The sequence below is a fragment of the Mus caroli genome, unplaced genomic scaffold (assembly GCF_978045245.1).
Source record: "Mus caroli unplaced genomic scaffold, Mus_caroli_1 scaffold_9, whole genome shotgun sequence".
Lineage (NCBI taxonomy): Eukaryota > Metazoa > Chordata > Mammalia > Rodentia > Muridae > Mus > Mus caroli.
Genome location: NW_028227264.1, coordinates 106,930,096 through 106,943,118, shown reverse-complemented (window position 1 = coordinate 106,943,118; position 13,023 = coordinate 106,930,096). Strand labels below are relative to the sequence as shown.

Here is a 13,023-nt window from a genome sequence, read left to right as displayed (position 1 = left end):
ATAAATGGATGCTCCATAGAATTTTGACCCAGGAGTATTCCCACCTGACTTAAGTGGATTTTCTAAGTTTTTTTTTTTTTTTTTTTTGAACACTGCATGGACAGAGAGGTGGAACCAACCAGCTTCACAGAAGGGAGGTGATTGCTACTTTCTTTCTTCTTCTTCTTTTTTTTTTTCCAGAGACAAGCTTTCTCTATGTTCCCCTGGCTGTCCTGGAACTCAGTCTGTAGACTAGGCTGGCCTTGAATATAGAAATTCGCCTCTCTCTGCCTCCCAAGTGCTGGGATTAAAGGCATGCACCACCACGCCCAACTTGATTACTACTTTCTTATTAATAAATATTTGCTAATTTGCATAAAGTATGTGTACAGCAGAGTTTTCTTTAAGGTTTAATAAAAGCAATATTCCTGGCAGTTAGAAATCTCACTTCACTCTTCTTTAGTAATCACAATTACCTATCAAAGGTGCATATGACCAAGTGATTGGGTCAATCTTGGTAGACAGGTTGCTTCACTAATTTCCACTAATGCCCTTATAAGTAGTAACTTTTCTGCCAGCCTGCCTGCCTTTTAGAAAGTGGAGCTGCAGTTAGGCACAATTAGTCTGTGACAATATAGATACTGAGCAGTAAAACCAGGTCTGTTTGATTTCATTGTTACATTGCTCCCTGCTGCTTCCCAGGTTCATCACAAGGTCACTGCAGGAATGGATGCCTGATTGTGAAATGCTTAGAGCTCTGCTGCCTGCAGATGTGTGGGTTAAGCAGAGGCTGTTTGCTCCCTTGATAGATAGTTCAAAGCCAATTTACCTATTAGATTGATGATGTCATACACGGCTATGGTTGCTTTGTGCAACTATAATGACTATGCACACATTTGAGTGAATTTTTTTTGCTACTCTTCTTCCTATTTTTAGACCCATTACACTTTAGATATGCAAAGTGTACTCAGAGAAATCATAAATTAATAACCCAAGGCATAGCTCACCGTGAATCATAATGTTTGACCCTACTTGGGATCCTCTAGCAGAAAGCTGGGCTCTACAATTTTCATTTGGTACAAGCCTTGAAAAGTAATAGTTATTGAAAGGTCAATAAAATGCTTATCTCAAAGCATTATCTTCTAGAAAAAGTAGAGATAATGGTGATTTGGGGATTGGAGTGATGATATAAAATATTCATGGACTGCTCGTTTTGATGTTCATTAGAGAACAGCAGAGTGCAGTGGATAGCTTTTGTGAATATAAAACTGCTTCTTTTTAAATATGAGCAAATGCAAAAGATCAAAGTTATCAACCGAAAATTCATACCATGGTTATCAATCAGGTATAGTTTTTCAGATATGATATGTTAGATATTTTGTCTTGAACATGAATCAATGCTGCTACAAAGAACTCAAATCTAGCTTACATACTAAATCTTGTTCCTATTTTTAGACCAAGGGGTAAGTATATTTTGATAAATTCCTGTTTATATTTCTGAAATTTGTGACCTTAGATTTGTTATGTTTGACACAACTAAGAGCCAAGGGAAATATTTAATTTGCTTCATAAGAAGCTATTTCTTGGGGTGGTATCTGTGTTGGTGGTATAGTATTTACCTAGCATACACATGGCTCTCGGTTCAATTCCTAGCAGTGAGACAAATGAACAAGTGAACTAACCGATTAAACAGTTAACTAACTAAAACAAAACAACACCTCAAACTCAACCAGTTATAGGAACTTGGGTGAAAATGGCATCAAAATCATATTCTTCCAAGCGCCCACTTAATAGCAGGATTCTGAGAAGGAAATTCTATGTGATAATTTCTTGGCATGACTTCCTTATTTCATAACTGTTGATATTTATCATACTTGTGCACGATGGAATGAGATATAAAGATATGAAATTACTGCCTTTATAGGTTTATATCCATCCAAGTCCTGGAAGCCCTTTGGAGATGGATATAAAATTGCTGTCTGTACTGTAATCTCAACATTGGCTTCAGTAATGGGTTGGGGGTGGGGGAGTGGGAATGTACGTAGGGAGAAACATCTCTGGGTATTTTATCAACATACCACTCCGTTCACTGATAGCAGCTGGTCTCCTCTTTTGAGGCCTCCATGTCTTTCAGCCACCCCTCCAGGGATGATGCGGGAGATGTAAATTGGGGAATTCTGTTCCTTCCCTCCCATCACGTTAAAACCCAGGCCTTCATCAGTCTTTGGCAGTTCAACTACCCGAGGGTGGGAGTGGCCTTCACTGGCTGCAAAAGCTGCAACTGTTGCCTGAAAAAAAAAAGATGTTCTTTTAGTAATAAAACATGGGAAATAAGGCTAACTATATGATCTTCAGCAAACAGTGTCTTAGACATCTCTCTAGCATTCTCCTGTTGAAGGAAGGACACAGAATGTCTTCTTTTAGATGTGGTATGTGACTCTTTTCTTCAGTAAAGCCTCACCTAGATATTTCTAACTTTGTAAGGCTTATCTCCTACGAAAAATAAAACCAAAAACAATAAATACTTTCAGAGTTCCATCAGTTACATGTAAAGCCTGATCAATGACTCCAAATATTTGTATAATACTACCCAGTACAATTATTGAATGCATATTGATCCTGAAGCAGGGGCACACATTTCCATGCTTTTGCCATGGTATACAGTCTAGATTGTTATTTGAACATATATATTCATCAATACTTATTCAACAGACTGATGAGCAAGGATGTATGCATACAGTCATGGGGACATCTTCCTATTGCTGAGCCCCTGGTATCGTAGATATAAATATTTTTATTTTTTAAAATCCAGGATGACTAGATGAAAATAAAAATTAAAATGAAGTGCTAGATTATTGTTATCTGATACCCATATTTTATATTACTATGAATGGTATCTTATTGGGTCATTTTCTCTCTTAATTCTACACTAACATGTCAGCTAGTATACATTGATATGAATGAAATGAATGGCTTGGGGAATTATACCTAGACATACAAAGTTAATATTGTCCTAGTTTCATTTTAAAATTAACACATTAGCTTCGGGAAATCAACTTACCATCATCATCAGTTCCCACCCAACAGGAATAAAATAGTCGTTTCAGTCAAGCAAGGATTCTCTGCCTGCTTCTTGTATTCCACTGCCATTAGCTTGCCTTAACCACAGTTGATTAGATGTCTAGTATAAAGTGATTTACTCTCAACACTGTGAAAATATTGATTTCCAACTACTGTACGTTCCTTATCCACACACTGCATTATCACATCAATTTAGCATTATGCTACTGCCTGCGTTTAATGAGAGATAGTGAATGACATGGAAATAATGGCTTGGTTTTAGCTACATGCATTTGCTCATGCAAACCCTGTTGTCATGCAGGGGTTTTAATGGCTGACATGGATGCAATGCAGACAGCCCAGAAACAACCAGAAAAAAATTATTGTGCTATTGCAACATTATGCTGCTATCCTGCTGTTCTACATGAATAAGAAATGAGAATGGTAAAACACTACATAATTCACTTTCCCCTTAATTAAACCGTGTAGGGATCATTTTTTTTTTTCTCTGTGTGTTCCACTTCAGAACAAGCAAAGCATGATGTAATGGTAATCATACCCTCTATTTGCTGGGGTCAGAAAGGAATTAAGAAAAAGAAAGAGAGGAAGAGGAGGAGGAAGAGGAAGAGGAGGAGGAAGAGGAAGAGAAAGGAGGCAGAAGAAGGAGGAGGAAGAAGGGGAGGAAGAAGGAGGGAGAGAAGAGGAGGAGGAGGAGGGGCAGGAGAAGAGGAAGAAGAGAAAGAAGAAGGAAGAAACTTGCAAGTCAACAGTGTTTAGTTACAGAGTGAAAACTGAATATATCAGGGGAGAAATCAAACAATAGGTGATAAAGGAGTTGAGTGAAGATTTCTGGTTATTCTCAGTGGTTCTCACTTCTTGGCATTATTACGAAGTTACAAGCCCTTTATGAGGACAGTTGTGTTCTGTTAAAACATTTCTGTATTTGTGAAATAGAAGCTGTGTGTGTGAGACTTTAGATTACCACTATTGTTTCCTAGCGATCCATCTTCCGGAAAGTTTCACGAGCCTCTTTCTGTATCCTTTCCAATGGGACCTTTGTAGTTTCCGGGTTTGAGCCTTTAAGGAACAAATGTGGTGACTGCCACAAAGGTGCCAGGCCTTCCGTTGGGTCACTGCCACTGTTAGCAAGTGTACCCATGGCCCAGCTGAGGACAAAGAAGGACACTGGCTCAGGGATGTCGGGTGAAAGCCTTTCCATGTTTGACTTTACATCAGGGCTTTCGTTCGGCCTATGCAAATGAGTTTTCATGCGCTACATAGGCTATGGGTTCCTTTGCATCCACAGGATGTACCAGAAACCATGTAGAACTCGATACAGTGGAGCAGCAGATTTGCTTGTGCCAAATGGACATTTAGCGATTTTAATGAAGTCATTCTCCTTCCTTAAGCTACAGAAGCAGCAGAAAAGATCAGTTTTTCCATTAGGATTTTTACCTGGTGAGCAGTACTGGTTCTAGACTCTGGGCTGCCACTGAGGTCTAAATTCTCTTACAGTGTACACACGAGAATACCTGAAACACACACGCGCACAGTCAATTACTACATCACTGGGGTCGAGTGTTCTTTTAAAGTGACTCGAGTCTTACCTTTGCTGTGGCCCTCGCACGGAATTCAGGGCAGCCATTAACAGTAATCGTTTCATGCATGTATTGATACACCTAAAATAGTCATGTGAAAAAAGAAAGAATATGTAAGAATATCATAAGAACATCAATTCTTCCATTACAGATAGGAGGACAAATTTTTATTTTAAGATGGATGCTTTCTATCACAACAGGTTGATCAAGGATGATCAATTATCTTGATGATTTGGACCAAATATAACTCCTATTTTGTGTGTATATATGGGGACAGGGAAGACAATTGCAGTTATTTAGAAATTTTTAATCTGTCCATATTTATGGACTACAACAGCCCTTTTATTTCTGATTCTATAAGACCCTATCAATAATTTTAATACTTTTGTATGTATGTATATATATGTATATATATATATTTCTATCTATAAAAATATGCTATTAAGTTACATGAATAGTTGCTGCTTGAATTTGGTAAAATTTTACATATAATTTTCAAATTGGTATCCCACCAAACTAAGATAATAGTATTTTTACATTGGCTTGAACTTTAACATGCTGGGAGGCATGTTATTAATGATACACATTTATAATTTAATGTTAAGAGCTAAACGTTTTTGTGAGCAAACAAGATACTCAAATAGTCCTGTAAGCACAGAGGTAAAAAAGAAATAGTATTCTAGAGAAACAAGTCAGGTAAGAGGTTTGTAAAAACTAATGTATCAGTTTGCATGGGACATTAATAAATTTAAGGAGAAACAGAAAGGATGCTGTGAGCTTGGAGACCCGTTAATTTTTCTGTCTAATCGACTGAAGTTGACACCTTGAGGAACCAAAAGACTGTCTGACAATATTTTCCATCTTTCTACCAATCTGGAAAATGGGTAAGAAATGTTTACAAAGTATGTTTTTTTCTTCCCTCCCTCCCTTCTGTTTTTGACATAAAACTTTCAAGGGATCTGGCCTGTTAACAGCACTCCTTAAACAGCACATAACACAACCAATTAGTGTTTTAGACACAACAATAGAAGCCATTGTTAAAACATAGTCAATAAAATATTTCTTCACAAAAGTCTAGGGAGAAGATCATAAAAACCTTTATTTTGATGATTAAAAACAAAAAATTGCTTCATCTTACAAAAACTAATATATGGGGAGTGGTTTTTAGTGTTATACTTTGAGGAAGATTCTTGACCAAAAGGAAAAAAAAGTTCAAAATGCTAGACTGTATGCTTATTTTGAAATTATGTAATGAAGTTATAAAATGTATCATGTACTGCATAGAGATTAAAAAGTCCATCTGTAATCATGCTGGAGAATTTTTTTTGGGGGGGGAGAGGGGTGAACTATTAATTATTTTCTGAAAGAATGAAGTAGAAAAACTGCCACTAAAGGTCTAAAAGAGTATTACTTTCTTTTCGTTACTCGTATTTTACATACATGTGCCAAAGCTTCTTTAAAAGGACACAAACTTTGATTAATTCACCATTCAACAACCAATTACTAAGATTTGGGACCAGTGTCTCTCGACGCATTTACCTGGCCCACCTTTTCGCAAAGACATTGGATTGAGCCTCCACCTCTACTAACTCAAAATAACCAGCGGATGTTCCAAGAGGTAAACTATTGCAATGGTCTAGCTCAGAGAGGTAGACAGGCAAGTAAGAACCTATCATGTAGCTTTGAACCCTGACCAAATCATTCGGCTGTTCAGTTTCTGTGGGAAATCTATACATGGTAGGAAGACTCAGAAGTGTAGTATTCCATAATTCCTCAGGTTCCTACAATGGCTGCCAAACCATCATCCCTGGAAGTACATGATTCTGCTTCCATGATAGTTCTTCTGCAAATATATTCTAGTTATTTATTTTCATCGCTGATTAAGAGGAGGAACCACTTCTCCCCTGCCTTGCTTCTCTTGTTAATAAACTCTCTCATCTCACAACTTTGTCCACCCCCAGCTGAATACCTCTTGCTTAATGTTCCCTGTTCATGCACATAGTCTTATAATTATGAGATACCCTTCACCCCAGCTGCCTGGTCAAGTATCTACCTGACCATAGGTCTAGTGTGATTTTGGCTATCTTCTGCCTTCAATTAACAAACTAGTCCAGGAATCACTATGAAGAACCAAACCTCGTCTTCATTTTTAACCTCTCCTGTGCTCCTAGCTCTTGCAAGTTCCATAGGGAACCCTCCAGGTCTTTGTACAGCCCTATAACTTTGACAAAATTATCTCTCTACTTGGCGGGCATTTGTTTACTAGAGTTTATGAGGATGTTCAAAGGCTTAATTCAAGATTTATCTCCCTTGTCAGATGTTTCCCACATCCCTCATAGAGTCCCTGACCTTCTGAACTTGTTGGGGGTCATGCTGCTTAGTGACGTCTTTTTTTTGCATTCATGGATATTTATAGAGACCATCACTTGGCAAATAATTAAAAGATTGTCATCAACTGATTACAACAAAAGGTCACTTTTTGTATGGGAGAAAATGTAAATACTTAATAACTATTGCAAATTAAAAATAATTATCCTCAATATTCAAATTTGAATTTTCAATTAAAACCTGGGACTCCAAAAGGGCAGAACTGCCTAGATAATTGCACAGGCTCTGAAGATTGCTTGGAAACAATCCCTGGCTGTCCAGCTTTCCAATTGTATGATGCTGGTCAGTTAAGTGCTTGATTTCCCTTGGGCACAATGTTCTCTATTAGAAAATGGGGCCTAAAATGGTAAGTCTTTTATGAGGACTGGATAAGAAACATAACTGTTTGCCATATGTAGTTAAATAACTGAACGTTTGCTAATAGCACTGCTGTCATGACGTTGCTCATCTTGTTTGACCCTGGGATCTTCAGGGAAAAGTCTCGAAGGATAAACAGTATATGAACAGCTGTAGCTCTCAACAGGGAACCAATGTGTTCTCTGGAGATACTTGACAAAGTCTGCTGCCTTTAAGCAAGTGGTAGCTGCAAATGTACAAGGTACCAATTTTTGGGGGGTTCTGTATCCCCAGCCCTCCCCCCCAAAATCCACAACTCAAACTAAAAGTGAGGAAGATAGCATTTTAAACTTTCTATAATGCTAGCATACTAAGTGAACTCAATCCAGTATTATTGTCTATCTTTTTATTTCTAAAAAGTAAGTAGATTTGGAACGCTTGGTCTTCAAAAGTGAAATAAGGAACAGAGTCTGGTGATCCAGTCAGATCAAATCTTTGAGATATTCAGTCCGTTTGATCATCTAACAAACCTCCTGTGATTCTCATTCCCTAAGGGAAAAAGAGGCATCCTTGCAAGCCTTTCCTGTCAAGGACAACTATAAATACTTTTGTCTATTTTGAAGAAAGTTGTTAGGGAAAGACACTTATTTTGCCAGATACCCAGAAAGGATTCTTCACGGCAAAAGGGAAGATAGTTGTTTGTGCTTCAACAAAGGAAAGTGGGGTATTATCCTCTAAATCCCATGTCTCAGATGTTTGATAACTTGGAGCTATGTCATTTGTAGGCAAATTCCATTGAGCGGCGTAGGCCTCATGACTAGGCGAGTGAGATCATTGTTAGAAGGTCTAGTGCCCTTTTACCTTCTATTTCAACATTAGTGATTTCCTAACTTTGAAATACTCCAAGAGATACCAGAAAATTTTGAACATTTAGAACTTTTTCTAAGATGCTAAATATTTAGAGAGGTTGGTTGATTCAATACAGACAAAACAATAGCGGTATGTTGATTCAAAAAGTGCATTGAAACATGTTCATCTAACACTCCTTTCAAAGTTATTTAGTGTTAGCCAACTGTGTTAAATCATTAAAGATAACAGTCCTCTTCCAAAACTGAAAACAAACCCAAAAACATGATTTTCATCACAAATTGGCTATTTGATAATTTTCCTTTTCTATTTTTACTTATTTATTAATTTTATATCCTGATCGATGCCCCCTTCCACAGTTCCTCCCTCCATCCCACTCCTCTTCTTCTTTGAGAGGGTGGAGGCCCCTTGATATCCACCCACTCTGGCACATCAAGTCTCTATGGGGCTAGGTGCTTCCTCTACTGTTGAGGCCAAACAAGGGTACTTAGCTAGAAGAATGTATTCCACAGATGTGCAACATCTTTAGGAATAGCTTCCATTCCAGTTGTTTGGGATCCACATCTGCTATATATGTGTGGGGGAGAGGGGGTAGGTTCAGGTCATGCTTGTTCTTTGTTTGGTGGTTCAGTCTCTGAGAGCCCCAAGGGTCCAGATTAGTTGACTCTGTTGGTCTTCCTGTAGAGTTCCTTTCCCCTTTGGGAATACAATCCTTTTCCCCTACTTTTACACAAGAGTCTCCAAGCTCCCTCCACTGTTTAGCTATGGTATCTGTGTCACCCTGAGTCAGCTTCTGGGTAGAGCCTCTCAGAATACAGCCATGATAGACTTCAGTCTGCAAACATAACAGAGTATCATTAATAGTATAAGGGTCTGTTGCTTGCTAGGAAGACATTGAAGCACATGTCCTGGTGGTATGGTGGAGCATCTTTTGGATGTTTGCTCAAGAGCAGTATAGCTGGGTCTTCAGTTAGAACAATTTCTAATTTTCTGAAGAACTACCAGATTGATTTTCAGACTGATAGCACAATTTTGAAATGCCAGCAGCAATGGAGGAGGGGTCTGCCTGCTCCTCATCCCCACAAGCATGTGCTGTTGCTTGAGTTTCTTATCTTACCCATTCTGACCAGTGTAAGATGGAATCTCAGGCTTGTTTTGATTTGCTTTTCCCTTGTGACTAAAGGATGTTGAATATTTCTTTAAGGGCTTCTCAGCCAATTGAGAAAGAATGCAAGGGGTTATTTCAATCTTCTTGTATCTGGCTTGCTTGGTGACACACTACATGGTTGACTTTGGAGAAGGTTCCATGAGGTGCTGAGAAGAAGGTATATTCTTTTGTTTTTAGGTGAAAGGTTCTGTAGATATCTGTTAAATCCATTTGGTTCACAACATCTGTTAGTTTCATTGTTTCTCTGTTTAGTTTCTGTTTTGATGGCCTGTATATTAGCAAGAGTGGGATCTTGAAGTCTCCCACTATTATTTTGTGGGGTTACGTGTGTGACTCGTGTTTAGTAAAAAAATCTTTTATGAATGTGGGTGCCCTTTCACTTGAGGAATAGATGTTCAGAATTGAGGCATCATCTTGATAGATTTTTCCTTTGATGAGAATGAAGTGTCCTTCCACATCTCTTTTGATAACTTTTTGTTAAAAATCTATTTTATTAGATTTTAGAATGGCTACTGCAGCTTGTTTCTTGGGTTCATTTGTTTGGAAAAAATTTTCCAGCCCTTTACTCTGAGGTTGTGTCTTTCTTTGTTGCTGAAGTGTGTTTGTTATATGTAGCAGAATGATGGGTGTTTATATATCCAGTCTGCTAGGCTGTGTCATTTTGTTGGTGAACTGAATCCATTGATGTTGAAAGATATTAATGACCAATGGTTGTTAGTTCCTGTTATTTTGTTGCTGGAGGTGGTTCTCTCTCTCTCTCTCTCTCTCTCTCTCTCTCTCTCTCTCTCTCTCTCTCTCTCTCTCTCTCTCTCTCTCTGTGTGTGTGTGTGATTCTGTTCTTTTGTTTTGCTGTGAGGTGATTAATTTCTTGTGTTTTCTTGGATGTAGTTACCTTCCTTGTGTTGGAGTTTTCTTTGTAGTATCCTCTATAGGGCTGGATTCGTGGAAAGATATTTTTTAAACTTGGTTTGATCATGGAATACCTTGGTTTCTTTGTGTATGGTGAATGACAATTTTGCTGGGTATAGTTGTCTGTGCTGGCGTCTGTGGTTTCTTTGGGTTTTCAAGACATTTGTGCAGGATCTTTTGGATTTTAGAGTCTCTGTTCAGAAGGCATATATAATTCTGATAGGTTTGTCTTTATTTCCCTTCCAGCTTTTAATATTCTGTATATTTAGTGCTTTGATTATTATGTGGTGAGAGGATTTTCTTTTCTGGTCCAATCTATTTGGTGTTCTGTAGGCTTCCTGCATGTTTATAGCCATCTCTTTCTTTAGGTTAGGGAGGTTTTCTTCCAAGATTTTGTTGAGGATGTTTTCTGGCCCTTTGAACTGGGAATCTTCACCCTCTTCTATTACTATTATTCTTTGGTTTGGTATTTTCTTTTTGTTCCAAATTTCCTGGATAGTTTGAGTTAGGAACTTTTATATTGGGCATTTTCTTTAACTAATGTATCAATTTCTTCTATGATATCTTCTATGCCTGGAGAAGAGTCTCTCTTCCATCTTTTGTATTCTGTTGGGGATGCTTGTGCCTGTAGTTCATGTTCTCTTTCCTAGGTTTTACATTTCAGGGTTGCCTCCATTTGTGTTTTCTTTATTGGGTCTATTTCCATTTTTAGGTCTTGGACTGTTTTATTCATTCCCTTCACTTGTTTGATTGTATTTTCCTGTATTTCTTTAAGGGATTTATTTGTTTCTTCTTTAAGTGCTTCTACCTGCTTGATTGTGTCTTCCTGTATTTCTTTAAGGGAATTATTTATATCCTCTTTAAAGGCCTCTAACATCTTCATGAGATGGGATGTAAGGTCACTGACTTGCTCTTTAGGTGTGCTAGCATATCCAGGGCATGCTACAGTAGCAGAGCTGGTTCTGGTAGTGCTCTGTTGCATTGACTTCTGCTGTCTGTGTTCTTGCACTTGCCTTTTGCCCTCTGGGTTGCCTCTGGTATTGGCTGGCCTGGGTGTCTCTAGTTGGAACAGCTATTCAGGGAAGCAGGTGAAGCTGTGTCCCATATTAGACCAGGCCTCAGGGGAGGAAGGCAGAACTGTGGGGTGGGGCGTGGTGTACAACCAAAGACTGCAGGTGAAGGTGTGGATGAGAAGGAAGATGGAGCTCTGATAGGACAGGGAAGAGCCCATGACTGCTGGGATTGCTGGGATCTCAGCAGATGGGAGATTGGGGTAGGAGGTCTCACCTTTGTGTTCCAGGTTAGAAGGGTTAGTACAGGCCTCCTGGAAGGCTGGTGGAACTGTCAGTTGTTTAAAATATTAATGAATACTTTACATTTTCTTTTTCTTTATACTGAAAAGCAAATCGACTTTTTTATTTTTTAATAGAATTTTATCAATGGGAGACTAGCTAGAACACATGAAACGGAACCTTCACTTTGACTCCAGTTTATGAACTAAGGTCTCAAGAGCATTGTCCCTTAGAGTGAAACTAAACAGCTGAGATTCTAGAGAAGACTTTTTGCTTTGAACTTTCAGAAGCTAAACACCACAATAGAAGTTTTTAATGTACACTTTTCAATCTTGAAAATCCTCAACAACATATAGTGGTAGGAAAGAATTGTGAATATTTGGCTATAAATTTCTCACCCTGAATTCATTTTCTAGGAGACTAGGTAAACTAGCAGTTTACCATCCGTGAACTTTATTTTCCACTACATGTCAAGCAGGCGATCAAAGGAAGGTAAGGCTCATGATTTTGTAGGCATAGCCTATTATCCTTATCATGTTCTAATTATAGTAGTTAAAGCAGCTTTTATTTCTATTATTACTATTCTCTACATACATAAGATCTTTAAAATTGATGTCTCTAACATGTAGATGTTTAGCTGGTTGCATGTGTATATTTTTACTCTTTGCATTTAAAGGTAGACTGATTTTTTCTGTCTATTATAATACAATAGTTTCATTGTCTTTTTAATTTTGATGTTATTTAGATATTTCTATGCTCTCGTGATATAATCAGCATTTCATCTCCCCATCACAGTTTTATCTGGGCACAGTTGTATTCGGGGACAAATTAATCAGAATTAAGGGAGATGTGTCTAGGAAAGGACTTTTCTTTCCTCTCTCTCTTTACCAGTGTGTGTGTGTGTGGTTGCGGCCTTCATCGTCCAGAGAAAAGGCATAAAGGTGTATACGTATCAGATGTTATTAATGAGGGGTCAAAGTCTACGGGATAGATAGCTGATCACTTCTCTGCTTATTGTGATAATGAAAAATGGTATTTCTAGAGGACCCGGTAATAGCTCAGTTGTCAAGAGTGCCGGTTGCTCTTTAAAAGGACCCAGGTTTGCTACTCATTATCTACATGTCAGCTCCTGACTATTCAAGACCCCAGTTCCAGGGGATCTGACATCCCCTCCTGGCCTCCACAGGCACCAGGCACACAGTTGGTACATAGATATATGTGTAGGCAAAACACCCATATATAAAACTACAATTTAAAAATAGTATTTTTAAGTCAAGCCAGCAAAGTAAGATTTTTTTCTTACACTTGCTATATTCTCCCAGTAATTTTTTATTTTTTATAGAATCATTCTATCTTTAGTTGCTTTTCTTATATTTCCTCCAGTGCTGGAAGATATGTTTTTTCCATTAAAAATTAGAATTTGCTA

General features: G+C 38.1%; 1 protein-coding gene across 5 annotated transcripts in view; it reads right to left on the bottom strand.

Annotated features, from left to right (window-relative positions):
- Lin7a (lin-7 cell polarity scaffold A) overlaps positions 1 to 13,023 on the bottom strand; it is a 147,313-nt gene that overhangs the window by 44,367 nt on the left and 89,923 nt on the right. For 4 of the 5 annotated variants that reach the window (XM_085843135.1, XM_085843134.1, XM_085843136.1 and 1 more), the window contains 2 exons: positions 4,647 to 4,718; positions 2,058 to 2,267 (listed from right to left, as the gene is read on the bottom strand). In XM_085843135.1, the coding sequence (XP_085699261.1) occupies positions 2,058 to 2,267; positions 4,647 to 4,718 (282 nt within the window). Of the gene's footprint in view, positions 1 to 2,057; positions 2,268 to 4,494; positions 4,572 to 4,646; positions 4,719 to 13,023 lie in introns of all 5 variants that reach the window. The other variant, XM_085843138.1, reaches the window with a different exon arrangement.